Raw genomic sequence first — 18,198 nt, forward strand, 5'->3', positions numbered from 1 at the left:
GAAATCTTAGATCAAAAATCTGACACTACGTTATTAACTTATAAGGGTGTAATAAGCAAACTGTTTTTCTTTTCTTGTAGGAGTATTCAACTTTTTTTTTTCTTGCCCCACATTGGAAGAAGAAGAGTTGTCTTGGGCTACACATTAAATACATGAACACTATCAGAAAGCTGATAAGCAAAAAAAGTCTGTGAATACTTTTAGTGATATCTGACCCCAGAGATAAGCAAAAAATGTCCTCACAAAATCAGCAGCTGTCCAAGGGCTGCAGATTGAACACCCCTGCTTAGCAAAGCCTTCTACATCATCTCCTCCTAGCAAGGAGAGGTTCAAGCAGGCAGAGACAGGAAAGATTAGTCTGAATTCCCTTGCTTTCAGTTTCTGGGAATTGCTTGTTGCCATGGTAATTACTTTACTGTATGACCACTCTGGTAGAAGCAGGACTTGAAAACAGTAAGTATCAAAACATATTAAAGAGCTTTAGGTTTGGATAATTTTTAGCATTTTTTCTCTTTTGTTTTCAAATATTAGCCTGGATAATGATGCACTGTGTGGCAAGAACAATATAAATGCAAATCAACTGAAAGCTAATTGTTGCTAAACTTCCATAACTATTCAACCAGTGCCAATATAGAAAGTGGATCTTAGAGAGAACTTTCTAAGTTGGAACATCCATAATAGGGAGTCAGCAAACTATACAGCCCACAAGTCAAATCTGATCTACCACCTGTTTCTGAATTTCCTAAAAGCTAAAGAATTGTTTTTATACCTTTAAATAGCTGAAAATAAAAAGAAAAATAATATTTTGTGATACCTGAAAATCATACCCCCAAATAATGTTTTATTGAAGCACAATCATGCACATTTATTCACATATTATCTATGGCTGCTTTTGTGTGTAACAGTAGCAAATTGAGTAAATATGCCAGAAACTGTACGTCCTGCAGAGCCTAATATATTTACTATTTAGCCCTTTACTGAGAAAGTTTACCAACCTCTGATCTAGAGATGTGGTATGTGCAGGAGAAGTTAGACTAGAAGACTAGGTGTCTCTGCTTTACTAAGAAGTCTATAACAGGAAGCTTTGATGGAGATTTAGGCCTTTCCAACTGATCTTTTCCCTGTTCCATTCACCACTACATGGAGGAAAGTACAGCTGTATCTTTGTGGAGAACAAGTGGAACTATTTGTATCCCCTTCATAATTCATGTTGAAACAATCCCCAATGAAAAGGATTATGAGGTAGGGCATTTTAGGAAGTGATTAGGGGTTTATGGATGGCTTGAGTGAATTTGTAATAGGGCTGCATGGAACTATCTAGGCCCTTGCTCTTCTGTCGCTTCTGCCATGTGAGTACACAGCATTCAAAATGCCATCTTGGAAGCAGACTGGAGCCTCACCAGACACCGAAACTTCTAGCACCTTGATTTGGACTTCTCAGCCTCTATAATTGTGCCTAATACATTTGTACCATTTACAACTTAACCAGTCTCAGATACTTTGTTAGAGCAGCATGAAGGGACTAAGACTGAAATTGGTACCAAAAAGTATGGTGTTGCTGTAACAAATACCTAAACGTGTGGAAGAAGCTCTGGAATGAGGTAATGGATAGAAGCTAGACCGTACAGGGCTATTCTGGTGAGGGTTCCAAAGAAGGCGAGAGCTGCAGAGAAAGCCTCAGTCTTCTTAGAGATTACCTATGTGGGCATAAATATAAACAGTATAGTCCAGAGGTCCTCAAACTTTTTAAACAGGGGGCCAGTTCACTGTCCCTCAGACAGTTGGAGGGCCGGACTATAGTTAAAAAAAAAAAAACCATGAACAAATTCCTGTGCACACTGCACATATCTTATTTTGAAGTAAAACAACAAAACGGGAACAAATACAATCATACCACCTCATGTGGCCCACGGGCCGTAGTTTGAGGACCCCTGGAAGACTATTATGATGTGGTCTTAGATAGAAATATGTTATTGGAAACTGGAGGAAAGGCCATCTTGTTGTGAAGTGGCAAAGACCTTGGCTGAACTATATTTGTGTCCTTTGTGGAAGGCAGAAAATGCCAGTGATGAACTATGCTTATTTGGTGGAAGAGAGCTCCATGCAAAGTGTTGAGAGTACTGCATGGCTTCTCTTGACTGCTTATGGTAAAATGCAAGAAGAAATAAATGAATTAAAAACAAATAATAATCAAAAGGGAGGCAGTACTTAAAGATCTATAAAATTGTCAGCCTGCCCATACGAAAAATAAAGAAGCACATTTGGGAGAGTCAGTCAAGGATGCAGCCAAAGGAATGTTTTATAGGAGATTAGCATGGGATGAAGAAATCCAGAGGCTATTCATCAAACTAATGGAAGAATGACCTGATAGGTATTTTAGAGATTTCTGAGGCTGCTGCTCCCATTACAGGACCTTGAGAATAGAATGGCTTTAAAGGAGAGGCCCAGGGAGCCCATGGGATCTTGGGGTTTGCTGCCCAGCAGCACCTCAAGTTTCTGCTCCATGCATGTCTGTGCAGTGCTCCTTGCCCACTCCCACTGTGGCTCAAGGGGCCCAAGTGTGGCTAGAGCTGCCACACCAGAAGGTGTAAGTGGTGAGCCTTGGTGGCATCTGCACAGGGCCAACTCTGTAGGCACACAGGGTGCAAGAGTTGTGGAGACATAGCTACTTCCACCTAGATTTCAAAGGATGTCTCAGGAAGACTCTGGCCCAAGCAGAGAACTGCCATAGAGCCAGAACTACCATGTAGAGTCCCCACAAAGATGATGCTTAATGGAACTGCAAGAGCAGGGCTATTCTCAAGACCCCAGAACTATAAAGCCGAGAGCATACGACTCCAGACTTGGAGAGTCACAGGCACAAGACTCTAACCCATGAGAGCTATGGTGTGGGCTGTACCCAACAAAGCTCTGGAGGTGGCATTGCCCAGGGCCTTGGGGACTCCCTCCCACCCCACACTTCCAATGTGTCTGGAAGACAGGACATAGAGTTAAATAAGATTGTTCTCAAGCCTTGAGATTGCAAGTCATTTACCTTGTTGGGTTTTGGACTTCCCTGGGACCAGCTATCCCTTTCTTCTTTCCAATTTCTTATTGGAAGGGGCATATCTATCCTGTGACTGCTCCCCTATGTGTTTTGGGAGCACGTAACAGCTTTTGATTGCATAGGTCACAGGTGGAGGGAGAATATGCACACCTTTGACTCTCACCTATATATAAGTTAGATGATATTTAGATGAGACTTTGGACTTCAAACTTTTCAGTTGATGCTAGAACTAGTTAAAAGACTTTCAGGGCTATTGGGATGGAATGAATGTATTTTGCTTATTTTGTATATGAGAAGGACATGAATTTTGGAAGGCCAAGGGAGAATGGTATGATTTAAATGTATATATCCCTTCAAAATTTATATATTGAAACTGAATCTCTAGTACAATAGCATTTAGAGGTGGGGCCTTTAGGAGGTTGTCTTGGTCCATTTTTATGCTGTTTTAAAAGAATTCTATAGACTGGATAATTTATCAACAAAAAAGACTTATTTGGCTCATGTTTCTAGATTCTGGGAAAATCCAAAAATACAGAGTGGGCCTCTGGTGAGGCCTTTATGCTACATTATCCCATGGTGGAAGGGCAGAGGGCATCACATGGTGAGTGAGCACCCAAGACAGAGAGAAAGTGGGGGCCAAATTTATCCTTTTATCAGAAGATGGCAACTTAATCCATTCATGAGACCTGAACCTTTATGGCATAATCAATTCTATTTTTTTTTTTTTTTTTTTTTGTGAGACAAGAGTCTCAGCTGTCACCCTGGGTAGAGTGTTGTGGTGTCACAGCTCACAGCAACCTCAAACTCTTGGGCTTACGTGATATTCTTGCCTCAGCCTCCCAAGTAGCTGGGACTACAGGTGCTCGCCACAACGCCTGGTTATTTTTTGGTTGTAGTTGTCATTGTTGTTTAGCAGGGCTGGGCTAGATTTGAACCCACCAGCTCCAGTGTATATGGCTGGTGCCCTGGCCACTGAGCTACAGATGCCAAGCTGCATAATCACTTTTTAAAGGCCCTACTTCTTAATACAGTTAAAATGGCAATTAAGTTTCCAACACATGAACTTTGGGGTACATGTTCAAGCCACAGCAGAGATGAGTAGGACATGAGGGATCCTTCCTCCCATATGGAATTAAGGCACTTAGAAAAGAGGCTTCACATAGTGTTCATCCCTTTTTACCCTCCACTTTCCACTATGTGAGGATGGAGTAACAAGATGCTATTTTAGAAGCAGAGAGCAGCCCTCACCAGACACAGAAACTGCCAATTCCTTGATCTTGGACTTGCTAGCCTCCAGAATTATGAGAAATAATTCTAAGTTTTTTATAAATTACCCCCACTCCAGGTATTTCGTTCTAGCAGCACAAATGGACTGAGATAGCATCACGTGACTGGATCACCCACTTGGTCACCACTTTCCAACAGTGCATCTTCCCAGGAGTCAAGCAACACATTACTTACTCCTTGATGCGTTTCATCCTGGTCCCAGCCACTGCGCTGTTGAAAACTTTTGGTCCTGGAGACATGTCTGTAGCTGTACTGGCAATGGTCCTTGTGTCTGAAAATCAATGCACAGCCCTTACTGACTTCATCAGCACTCCTGCAACCTCCAGGCAATGTCCAAGGGCAATCAGAAAACAGAAGCTAAGCCATGTTTGCCACATGGTAATGCTAGGTTAATTAGAGATGAATTCAATTATAACACGCACATTAAGGAAATTTATTCCAAATGACAAGATTATTTACAGTTTTAATATGCACAAGGAATTCCAGGACTAAGCCTCTCTCAAAAATGATTGTTAAAAAAAAAACATCATTATTTAAAGATGAACTGTTTGTACTAGAAAACTCAGGGGGATATGTATCTGCAGAAAAGTAAATGTGCTTGAGGAGCTTTTTGGCCATTCTCATTCAGCGGGTATGGATATTTGTTTAAATAACTAGAAATTTTTCTAATAAGCTTAGATTTCCCTTTATCTTAATCTCACCTGAGCATTAGCTTTTTGCAATGGAAAGCAGAATGCTGACCAGGGGTCATATCGGCAGCTTTAAACTGCAGAATAGAGCAGAAGGCCAAAGTTGGGTTCAGAAGGTAAAGAGCTGGTAATGAAAGCTGTGGTGTTATGAAATCTGTTGAGAGAGCCACAATTTTTACTGAAAGATTCTGGAGGCCTTTATAAAACATGTTGAAACTGAAGGGAAAGAAATAGTCTGTCAACTGAACAACACTGCTTCCTATTAAGAAGCTACAGTTGTCCCATCAGTGAGAGTTCAGAGTAATCCATAGAGCTGGATTTACAACTTGGCCCTTGCCTGCTTTTTTTTCCTTGTATATTTCCTTGGCTCTCCCACAAGGTACCTCACATCCATCAGTAAAAACTTTGCCGACTCTAATATTCATTTATATATTATATCCACATATTTGCTATGTCAGAGAGAAGGGACTCATTGTATGAAATTCCTGGTCTTTTCTCAATGGATTTCATATAACATGTGACTGTCTAACTTAGGGACCATCCAGAAAAGACAGGTCTGATCCCCTTTTATTACTAAAGTTTTATTTCTTATATTTTTAAGTTTTAAAAATCAAATGCAAATTCTAATATTTTTCAAGTACATTATTCTTTTGCACTACTTGTTAGGGTATGCATCCCACTTTGAACTTCTTGTTCTTATAGATACCATTGAGATGAAAGTTCTCCTGCTTAACTCTTCGCAAAAATCTCTTTATCTTTCCTAAGGGCTATGTCCATAGTTATGGAATTACTAGATAAACAGGTATAATACAAACTTTGTAAAAGGCACAGTACAAATAAACAACCTGTCCTTCTTGGTACATCACAATTGTGCCTCCATGTCAAAGATACAAGTACCAGTGACCAATTCCTCTCCGTTCTCTCACTCCTGGAGATGAGCCTTCCACATCTGGAGGGAAAGCTTGCCTCAGGCCTCACTGCCAATGGACACCAGCCTTACATCAGCTCCCACTTTCCCACCAGCTCCGACTCGGGCAGCCACTTTTCCTCAGGGAAGGCTTGAGGGGTGGACAGGAGGAAGGCACAGGGCTTCAATTCATATTCATGTTGGTTGCTTTTTACAATCACCTTGCCCAGCACCTAAAAAGTTACTAAAAAAACCCACCGCCATGTTATGCCAAGTAACCCACGTGTGACCTCAAAATCAGTTTTGCCAAGAACAAAATGTAGATGCTCCTTTCCAGTCTTTTCTAGAGAGAGAGCTGGAAAGTCCCAGAGACAAAGGTCAAAGCAATTTCCAGGGGAGCTGTGATTTATTTAAAGTGGGCCACCGTTCCCCTCAACAATGCTTAGCATTTCCAGGAAAGATGCTAAGCCTTGAGCCCAGGGATAGAGAACAGGGCAAATATAATTACAAGCAATAGGGTTCGCAAAGCTTGGTGCTCAGAGCAATTCCTTTTTTGCTATTTCTTATTGGTCAACATTTTTTTCTCTCTCTGTCCAACCTTCCAACACGAACAGTGGTTGCTTTATGTAAAAAATAAAAAAATTAATAATTATGATAAAAACAATTGGGACTAGAATCATAGACATCATCTAATAGGTCATTGAATCCCAGAGCCCAGAGTGTTTTCGTCCATTGCTTCTCAAACTTCAATGTGATAGAAATTACCCAGAGATCTTGGTAAAATGCAGATTCTGCTTTAGTAGGTCTGGGTAGGGCCTCAGCTTCTGTATTTCTAATCAGTTCCCAGGTGATACTAATGCTGCTGGTCTGGGACCATGCTTTGAGCAGTAAGGCTCTATACAGGCCAGCTATATAATTTTTAGGGGCCCAGTGCTAAATGACAACATAAAAACCTTGTTCAAGAGAAAAGTTGTTTCCTTCTGCACTCTCTCTCTGGACCTGTCATGGTGTTTTTCTATTATATATTTAATGTTGCTTTCCCTCTGGAATTAGGATGGATACTCTCAAGGGGAGTAAAGACACTGATGAGGACCTGGAGGATCCTACTTGACCCCAACCCTTCTCTACCATGCCCATGTCTCCACTGGATGGAGGGTGGCTGTGGTCACAGGGCAGAGGCTCAGAATGGGTGACAAGGATGAGACTGGAGACATGAGCAAGGGGTTAAAGCCCCAGGCGTGTGTTCTATTGTCTCATCAGATTTCACTCATAGAACACAAGTTCAAAGATAAATTTCATTAAACCCCAAATGTAGGGTTCCCTGAACCTGGGCCCTGTGTCACTATACTGGTCACATGCCTGTGAAGGCCTGGTTCCAGAGCTGTGCTTTCTTAAAGGTTGTGTTCAAATATAAATGAATCCTTAATCTACATGTTGAATTTTTAAAATTCATTTTCCCTTTATTAAAATTAATTAACAAACTAAATCTATCAACATAAAAAAGGATTATATACCTTTTCCCCTAAGATCAGGAATAAAATAAGAATGTCTTCTCTTGCCACTTCTATTTAACTTTGTGCTAGAGGTTATAGGCAGAGAAATTAGGCAAGAAAAAGAAATAAAAAGGGGCTGGCATTCTTCCTTTCTTTCTCTGGGATGCCACGCGATTTTCTCTCTCCCCACATCTTCCCTTCCCTCACTCCCTGCTTTCTGCTCTCTTCTCTCCTTCTCATCTCTGCCCCCCACTCTCTTCCCTTTTTCTAATATAAGCTTATACTTTTATATTCTAAAAATAAATAAATAGGAATCCAGATTAAAAAGGAAGAAGTGAAATTATCTCTATTTGCAGATAAAATGATTATATATATATATAAAATCCTAAAATAGGCCTATACAGATTTTATATTTCTTCTTGAGTTAGTTTCAGTAATTTTCTTTTTTTTTTCCTAGAAATTTGTCCATTTCATACAAGTCATTTGATTTACTGGTATACTACTGTTCATAGTATACCATTATAATACTTCTTATACCTTTAAGGTTGGTAAAATGTCCCTTCTTTCATTCCTGATTTATTAATTTCTTGGTGAACATAGCTAAAGTTTGCTAAATACTAGGCTGCATATAGGCACATGAAGAGGCATACTGAGGTCTGTGAAAAGGAATGGCCTTCAAGTAAGATGACCAGCATTTTAGTTCTATGCTTAGGCCTCCTCCCTGGACCTCAGTTTTCTCATTTTATATCTAAGTGTTTCGTTAGACTGAGGGCTCCATTCTAACTTTCTATGATCTACAATGATACTAGACCAGGACATAGAGCTTCCTTGGGAAGACAAATACCTATACTAACAAAGATAAAGAGCAACCACTACAACCAAACACTTAGGAAACAAATGGCTGGAACCAAGAATGAATGTTATAAGCATTACACACGTCAGGCAAAATCATCCTGAAGTTTCTTTTCTCACCTGTGAAATATAGAATGACAAGGATTATTACACTTGATACTACCCCGTGGGGATGTTTCGACAATGAGATGAAAACAAAATGATATGAAGAGGCATGAAGCGACCACCACCAGTACATTTCTCAAGTGTGCAGAGTACAGCTCATAACAATAACATTGTCAGGATTCCTCCCACTTCTCTGGCCTCTCACCTGCAGAGCTGTTTTCCCTGAAGGAGTGACAGCTTGATGATTCTGACATTTAACCAGCAGAGAGAGATTCTCCTCTCATTTCTTCCAAAATTTCCTTTTACTCATTTCAGTCACTGGATGAATGACCTTAATCATAAAACAAAACCCTGTGTTTATCCTCCCTGATAAACATCCTCCCATGTGGGTAATAAAGAGCTGATGCAGGGACTGCAGGGGTGGATATTTTGGCAAACAGGATCTCTCTTAAGCACCTGGGACATTGCTTACTCAGGAAACCTTGCAGACGCTGCCCTTGGCCCACCACCTATTTAGAATGCTTCTCACCCAATCTCCTTTAGCCCTCCACTTTCTCTCGATTTCCTAAGGATAGAAATAGCAGTCACTTGACAGACACACTCTTTCTCCAACTTATTGGAAAGCCATGTCCTCATGGTCTGTATTTCTCCTGCTCTCGGAATGAGACATGACAGAAGATTTGCCTAGACCAAGGGTCAACAAACTCTTTTTCTGTAAAAGGACAGATAGTAAATACTTTAGACCTTATAGATCCTACAATTTCTATTGAAAATACTCAACTCTGCTGTAGTAATGCAAAATCAGCCATAAGAAATAGGTAAATGAATGAGCATGGCTATGCTCCAGTAAAGTTTTACTTACAAAAACAGGGAGTCAGCTGGATTTAGCCTGGAGGACATAGTTTGCTGGCATCAGGCTTAAGTGATGGAGAATCATCATGATTCTGAGCTGCAGGTAACTAGAGAACTCCTCCAGCCAAGGAGAATTTTCTTGTTTTGTATAAGTGGCAAGACTGAGGTAAAGAGAGTCTATATAATTTGCCCAAGGTCACAAAGCTATAAGGGGAAGGGGCTGAGCGGAGACTAGAACTGCGATGTCCTGACTCCCAAATGAGTGGTCTTTCTAATCCCCCAAATAAGTGCCACATTCATATAAGAATTTTCACGTGCTGATTTAAAAAAATCTGGATCTCGGCTCGGTGCCTGTAGCTCAGCAGCAAGGCTGCCAGCCACATACATCGGAGCTGGTGGGTTTGAACCCAGCCCTGACCTGCCAAACAACAATGACAACTACAACAACAATAAATAGCCAGGTGTTGTGGCGGGTGCCTGGAGTCCCAACTATGTGGGAGGCTGAGGCAAGAGAATCACTTAAGCCGAAGAGTTTGAGGTTGCTGTGAGCTGTGACACCACAGCACTCTACCGAGAGACATAGTGAGACTGTCTCAAAAAAAAAAAAAAATCTGGACATCATCAGACAAAACCTTTCCTTCAAAAGGTTAAAATTTGGAGAGATCATTACATCTGCTATTCCATTTCATCACCTCTCTAGACGATAGTCCCAAATCTTGTTAAGGTAGGGGCTGTGAGTCAGCAGCACATTGTGAAAGTTGTTCCACTCTGCTGAGAGGCTTTGCTGACCAACCATGGCAAAGATTTTTCCTGTGATGACAGTGGATGTCATAATGGCAAAAAATAAAATAAAATAAAATAAATGCCTAAGAATCTGCAAAGCAGGCTGATTTCCATGTCCAATACCCAATAGGGTGTTGATATTATACAACACCCCAGAGATAGAGATGAATTCCCTGGGAAGAGGAACACAGCTGTGACCCCTTCAGGAATTACTTTGATGCAGAAAGCTGCCTCAACCCAAGGCTATGCCCTTCCAAGTAGCCACATACAATGACTGATCATGGTAGAGGTGGAAAGCTTTACCATTTTAACCTATGGGTCCAGAGCTCCCTGTGAGTTTGGCTAAGGCTCATCAGGCCTGCATCATTGTCCAACTTCTCCCTCTACCTCATCCTGCATCCTTCCCCTTCCATCCACAGGTGTCAATCCCAAGGGCATTCTTATATAAATGTCTTACTCACTCAACTTTGTGTCAGAGATTGCTTCCTAGAAAGCCCAGCCCCCAAACACATGGATCCTGGGGTTAAATTGAATAGGGGTGGGATCACAAAGATGGTTGTCTTGGTTCCTTTAACAAGTCAAGTATTGATAAGAGCAATAATATGACTATATGACCATTCCTACCACTCCCCATTCATCCCCAGGCTATAGTGCCACGGTGTCAGCCTAGCTTACAGAAACCTCAAACTCTTGGGCTCAAGCAATCCTCCTGACTGAGCCTCTTGAATAGGTGGGAAAACAGACCACTACCCACAATGCTCAGCTAATTCTTCTAGTTTTAGTAGAGACAGGGTCTCACTATTGCTCAGGCTGGTCTCCAACTCCTGAGCTCAAGCGATCTTTCCACCTACACCTCCCAGTATGCTAGCATTATAGGCATGAGCCACAATGCTCAGCCTGGAGAATTGTTTATATCGGTACAGGGAAGAAACCATTGCCTAAGGAAATTGTTGCCAACCTTGTAGCATCAGCTATGTCAAAGCCAAACCACATCGGGAAGCTGAAGAAAAACAAACGTGAGAAAAGGGAGGAAGATGGTCCAGGAGAGAACAACCTCAAATGCTTTTCAGTAGGAAGGGAGCTGGGGCTTATTAGGATGAGCACATAAGCTGGATTAGAGGACTTCGGTTTGAATCCTGTTTATGGGATGTTGAATTAGTGATAATACAAAACTGTGACTCAGTTTCTTCATTTATACAAAAAAAAATCTACCTTTATAAGGTCCTAGTAAAGCTTAAATGCAATGACATGTATAAAGGCACATCGCTGTTGGTAAAGGCTCAAGGCAAATTTGTGCTGCCCCCCTCAGCCCTACAATGTCCACCACAGTGCCCTTTGTGTGGGGCAGATTCTCATTAAATCCAGAGCACCCCACTGCCAACACTAAAACTTAATTGTTGGGAAAAAGTGGATCTGCTTGAAAAGGCAAACATGCTACCCATGGGGAGGAAATAAATACTAGAAGATAGGAAATAAACTATCTATTTTTACTACATGGCTATTTCACACTACAAATATTTAACTGAATTTTATGGAAAATTAAAAGCAACAGGAGTTTGGGAGTTTGAAATTTTTTATTTCCTTTTGAATATACAAGAGGCCTCAAAAACAGCAACATCAGTAAAAATAAAAGTAGCTGTTTTTGGATTGACAGACAGCAATAAAATGTGGATACAGGCTAGCAGGAGATTTGCGGAAGATTTGCCTTAACTTTTTCATTTGTAATTTTCCCCATGGACACAGTAACATTGTTTGAGGAGTTTAATTATTCCAATCTGCTAACGTGGAGAATCCTAGCTTTAAAAACAAAACTTGCTTTGCTGTAACAGCAAGTTGGGCTGGCTTCAAGACTGACTAAAATTCTTATGGTAAGTATATCATACTTTTCTTCCTTTTAGTTGAAAAGAATACATATAATCTATGTTCACTATAGAAAAATTAGAAAACACAGAAAGGGTAAGCCATTCAGAGAAAACTTTGGTATTTCCAGGATGTATGTGTGTTTACATGTGTGTATAAATTCAACTAATGTTTTGTACACTTCATTCGTTTATAACACCTTTCCTACCAATAGATATGCAACTACACCATCATTTTAATAAACTGTAGAGATCTTTCATTACAGAATATATTCTAAGCTCCATTGCTAGGTATTTATTTTGAGCCCAATTTTTCACTATTATAAACGATACTACCATGAGGATTCTTGTATGTTTATCTTTAAAACTCTGATTTGTTGTTTTTTTTTTTTTTTTTTTTTAAGATTGGGTCTTTCTATATTACCCAGTCTGGTCTTGAACTCCTGGCCTCTAGTGATCCCCCTGCTTCAGTGCCCTGATAAGCTGGGACTAAAAGTACATGCTACCATGCCTGGCTCTGATTTTATTTCTTTAGATAAATGCTAGAGTATTTTATTCTTTCAGGTTAGCATAACCTACATTTTGAAAGAAAACCTTTTGCTAGGTTGTAAATAACATTCTCTTCAATGGGGTCATAAATATTGAAAATTGAGTGAGTCAGTTTTATCAAAAACTTTGTTCAATTTATCAAAAATTAAGCACTTACTTCTTAAAGCCTTAGCTTAAAAGTGAGAACACTACCTTCTCTGATTGCCTATCCCAGTGTTTCTCAAAGTGTGGTCCCTGGACCAAAAAAAGCCTTAGCATCACCAGAAACTTGTTAGGAATGCATATTCTTGAGCTGTACCACAGACCTATTAAATTGGAATCTCTGAAGTTGAGCCCAGTGAGTTGGAGATTCTTACACTTTCCAGAGTTTGAGAACCACTGGCCCAACCCATTCCATCTGCCCCAGTCTTTTGGGCGCTCCTTATGTCCTGCCTAGAATTCTAGACATTTCATCCAAAGATGTTAAGACTTCTACTAACCTGGAAGTTCCTGGATAGCCTGAACAGTGCCTGATATTCCTTTATGCACCCTACAATGGTTCTGTGCCAAAGAAATGCTCAATAAATACTTTATGAATTATGATTAAGTGATTTGCAGGCCAATGCAGCTTTACTAACATTTCTAATTTTTCACACAAATAAGTTGATGGTAATTTTAAATAACTGAATAAAATTCCCTTTACCAACTAGAAGTGGTCTTAAGAAGCAATTGGTGTGGTGTCTAATTACTGCCAGAAAGAAGAGCTTCATAATTCTCTCTTCTAGAACAGGCAGTTAATACCAGAACCCATTAGCAACCACCTCACCCAGGCAGCTATGTTGACGGCCACCTGTGTTGCTTACATGCAGTCAGATGCACCAGGAGCATTACTGAGCTGCTTCTGAGGCAGAGAGGGATGTCAGGGGAACCTGTGTTCCTACCACCTCTCCAAAGCTGAATGGTGTGGACTTCTGAAGCTTCAGAAAGGGTCAAGCATTTTTTTTCTGCAAGCAGATGCCCTATGTAGTCCATCACCAGCTCCCACGAATGTGGACCTCTATTCAGGTAAGAACACAGGGCAGGTTCTCACTTTTCATTCACCCATCAATCCTGACAATTGCTGTACAAAGCACATAGCTCCTTCTGTAGTTAGCAACACAGAAGATAAATTGAAAAATAATTATCTTGCATAATCTACTCCTTAAGCTCTGTGAGAGTCAAAAGAGGAGATGTTTCCACATGTCACTACAAGAGCCATCTCTCTTTCCATATCTCTAGGGATTTTTAAAGTTCTATTCTTACAATAAGAAAGTTAATCACTGAAGTAAATATTTGTAAATTTTTGTCTTGTATTCTCCTTTCTCTTGTTAGGGGAAGCTTCTACTTTTTGAGACAGGGCCTGGCTCTCACTTCAGCTATAAAAGCCAAAGACTAACTTACCAGCCTCCCAGCTAGAGTGCAGGAACATGACCAGCCTCTGCCAGTGAGACACATCTTGCCCTGACTTTGTATCAGAAGTTGGTAATGAAGAGAAACAGAGACTCCTGTTAGGACTGGGACAGGAACCAGCCACAGGCAGGTTCCCCAGGTAGGGAACACTAAATAACACACTATGGTAGCTGGTCTAGCAACTGTGCCCAGTGTCCAAAATGAGTGGCCTTGAAGACATTCAACCAGCCCCATGGAAAAGTCCATATGGAGGGGAGCTGAGGCCAATTGTGTGAGTAAGCCACCGGAGAAATGTATCTTCCAGCCTCAGGCAAGCCTTTATATGACTGTGGCCACCACTGACATGTAATTGCAAACTCCTAAGAGACCCAGAGCCATAACAACCTAGCCAAGCCACTCTTGAATTCATGACCCACAGAACATGAGAGGTAATAAATTATTGTTTTCAGCGTAATTTGTTACACAGTCATAGATAACCAATATAGGCCCCAAGCTTTTATAGAAGGTCAGGATAATAAATACATGAAAAAAATGTTTCTATGTTTACCTTAAAACCAGTTTTGAAATCATTGCACTGCTGCATGGTCTCTGTAGAAAGTCTGTGTTACAGTAAGTTTAGTGTTAAAAGAAAAACTTTCAACAAATTAACTTTTTAATATCTTTTTAAAAGTTTTTAAATTTTGTTCTTATTGACATGAAATAACTGTACATAATTATGGGATACAGCGTGGTGTTTTGATACATGTATACACTGTGTAACAATCAAATCAGGGCATTTAGAATATCTATCACCTCATACATTTATCATTTCTTTGTGGCTGGAACATAAAAAATCCCTCTCTAGCTTTTTTTTTTTTTTTTTTTTGAGACAGACGCTCACTTTGTTGCCCTTGGTAGAGTGCCATGGTGTCACAGTTTACAGTAACCTCAAATTCTTGGGTTTAAGCGATTCTCTTGCCTCAGCCTCCCAAGTAGCTGGGACTACAGGCTCCTGCCACAAGGCCTGGCTAGTTTTAGAGATGGGGTCTCGCTCTGGCTCAGGCTGGTCTCATGACTCATGAGTTCAGGCAATTCACCCTCTTTGGTCTCACAGAGTGCTAGGATTAGTGGCTAGGTGCGTGAACCACCATGCCTGGCCTGTCTTCTAGCTATTTTGAAATATACCATACAATATTATGAACCTTAACCACTCTACTGTGCAATAGAACACCAGAGCTTACTCTTTCTATCTAACTGTATCTTTGTGCCCATTAACTAGTCTCTCCTCATCCTCAGTGAGGAGTTCCTGGAATCAAATTAACAGAGTTTTTCTGATCCAGGAATGATGTGTCAGTCAGGCAGCCTTCAGAACCAGAAAAGGTTCAGAGAACTCTAATCTGTAATATTTGCAAGCAGCATTTTTATTTATTTTTTTAATTTTTAATTTTTTTTAGAGACAGAGTCTCACTTTGTTGCCCTCAGTAGAGTGCCATGGTGTCACAGCTCACAGCAATGTCTAGTTCGTGGGCTTAAGCAATTCTCTTGCCTCAGCCTCCCAAGTAGCTGGGACTACAGGAGCCCGCCACAATGCCTGCATGTTTTTTTGTTGTTGTTGTTGCAGTTTGGCTGGGGCTGGGTTTGAACCTGCCACCCTTGGTATATGGGGCCGGTGCCCTACCCACTGAGCCACAGGCACTGCCCTGCAAGCAGCATTTTTAGATAGAAAATGGAAGTGAGATATGGAAACAGCTTGATGGGTACAGCTGGGTGTTTGTCTTATTTGGACATGCTTTGATCAGTTGGCAGCCCAGGGAAGGCTTCACAGAAGAGTGAAAGGTTTGTGATTCCTGTATTTCTGAGGACAGGACAAGGTCATATTCACTGTAATGGTCTCAGAGTCAAACACATAACATGGCACAGAGTATTTTTTTCAATAATCACTTACTAAATGAATAGAAAGAGAGAGATTTGCCAAGTGGTCAGGAGAAGATGTTCTTCAGAAAGGACCTGGCAGTGTGAAAGCTCAGAGGTATGAAATAACTGAGAGTATTCATGGAACTATGAAGAAGTTTGATGCTACTGGAACTTAAAGGGTTGGCAGAACCTGGATGTATAGGGCCAAGGTCATGGAAAACTTCATGTGCCAGGTTAGGAGCTTGAATCTTATCTTGTAGGTTAAGATACCACTGGTCTTTCAGCATGATGGGAAAAGGTCACCTTAGCAAATAAGGAGGGTGTTTTGGAAGGAGTGACTTGAAATAGAAAATTGGCTATGGGCTATCTACATAGACAACAGATCAGATGTTACTATAGTAACTATTCAGGATCATCACTACTCAGAAACACAAATGACCTCTGTCTTCATTTTCATCAAACTTCTTAGAAGGTTAAATTCTGTCTTCATATTTTTTAGTAACTACAATATGAGCAAAGTTGAACATACTCAAATGTTTGAAAAATTAGCTCTAATTCTAGAGAGAAGTCATCAGCAGAACTATACATGTACTTGGTAAACAATATTTATAAAAAGCCTTTGTACATCCAAATTGGATGTTGTTACAGAAGTAATTAGAATTTCACAGATGATCCAAAACTCTCTGTCCATTAAGATTTCTTTAGTGTGCTGATATGTCTCATCAGTTTGGTGTTTTGAAAATTGTCACCCCTCAATTCTTACATAGCACTTTGGTAATAACTATTTAATCTCCACTAAACAGTATGACTAATAAAGACCAGAGAGGGCATCAGACCTGCTGCTGAATCCTTTAGAAACTTCCCTTGTTCAAGCTCTTCAAACACTAAGCCGTTAAGTGTGGGATGGATGAATGGCAGCCATTTAACCTTGCACTATTATTATGTTTTCCACCTCAACAGAAAAGAATTTCCCTTAATCATTAGCATGACTTTAACATAGTGTTTTATACTTCGTTGCTGACACATTGAAAACACTATCATTTGGAGGAGAGGAGGGATATTTTGGATAATTGATCACTTAGATCATTTTCATGCAGATGAGCAATACACAGTACATGTTTGCCATTAATCCTCCTGTTTACGTCTTACAGAAATTTATTATCTTATAGAATTTAACTTTCTACAACTTCTTTAAAACTCAAAAGAATGCAACAGATTCAGAATTAGTGACAAAGAACCTGCTACACGTTTGCTACCTTGCCAGACACCTTCATTTGATAGACAAGTAACAGTGGGGTAGGGGCAGGGGAAAGACTTTGTAATACAAACAAACCCTTATAGCAATCTTATTAATTATTTGTATTAGTATACTTTTAACAAAATACATTCTATATATTCCTATTATCTAGAAAAAAGTTCCAGCTTAGTTTACACAGCTAAAAGAGAAACCTAGCAATCATTAAATCATCGAATACTCATGGTTTATGGTTCCTTGACATTAATATAATCTGCAGAAGGAATGCTGTACTTTGTACTGGGGGTGTACCATAATATGCAGCCAACATAACCGTGGGTACTGTTTGTATCACAGTGCCTGTAATTATCTGCCCCCTGACTAGACTGGAATCTCATTAAGACAGGGACCTTGTTTTCTCCATCACTCTGTGACATCTGGCTTATTGCATTTAAGTTTAATAAACATTTGTTGGGAAGGAAGAAAGAGAAAAGAAACAAACTTCAACTGTGGACACTGGCCACATTCCTGGCCATCCCCCATGTTCTCATTCCTGAACTTGTCTGTTTTCCCTTTAATTCTTCCTAACTTTTTTCTCCTAATTCAATCTAGCATTATTCAATATCCTGTTCATAACTGGCCTTTGTTCTTATATTGATGGGAGATTTTCAGGGGAATTCAGGGCTATATAAATGAGGTACCTCCGTTTGGGACAATTTGTCCTCCATAGAAAAAGCACCTAGTGGGTGCTCCTTGGTAGAATTACAAAATTTTGCCCTGTTTTACTCAGGAACCCACATCATGACTGGAACCACATTTCAACTGAGTCTTAACATCCATCTCCTTATGCAATGTCTTGAACCTGCCAGATCCTCCTAAACATCCAATGCAGATGGTGAGGATGAGGCTGAAACACAAGACACATTCCAAGAAAATTCATAACTCTTAGGCACAGTCCCAGATAGCCCATCACACACTGACAGGGTCACAAAAGACGGAGAGGGAAAAATCCAGAAAGAAGATACTTGATTTTAGTTTATAACTCAGTTCTTTATTATTTTAAGAAATAACATTTATTTTATACTTTAGAATTATTTTGTTTGAATTACACATTGGGGTACCTGTAATCCTACCACCTGGGAGGCCAAGGCTGGAGGATCACTTGAGGCCAGGAATTCGAGACCAACCTGAACAGCACAGTGAGACTCCATCTGTACAATA

The 18,198-nt window shown here is 40.2% G+C and overlaps 1 protein-coding gene across 10 annotated transcripts in view; it reads right to left on the minus strand.

Moving 5' to 3' along the window:
• Positions 1-18,198, minus strand: part of NEK11 (NIMA related kinase 11) — a 324,099-nt gene that overhangs the window by 59,403 nt on the left and 246,498 nt on the right. For 9 of the 10 annotated variants that reach the window (XM_053598484.1, XM_053598492.1, XM_053598483.1 and 6 more), the window contains one exon: positions 4,508-4,604. The exons of the other annotated variant lie outside the window; for it this stretch is intronic. In XM_053598484.1, the coding sequence (XP_053454459.1) occupies positions 4,508-4,604 (97 nt within the window). The remainder of the gene's footprint in view (positions 1-4,507; positions 4,605-18,198) is intronic. 10 annotated transcript variants of the gene reach the window in all.

The sequence above is a fragment of the Nycticebus coucang genome, chromosome 8 (assembly GCF_027406575.1).
Source record: "Nycticebus coucang isolate mNycCou1 chromosome 8, mNycCou1.pri, whole genome shotgun sequence".
In the NCBI taxonomy this organism is placed as follows: domain Eukaryota; kingdom Metazoa; phylum Chordata; class Mammalia; order Primates; family Lorisidae; genus Nycticebus; species Nycticebus coucang.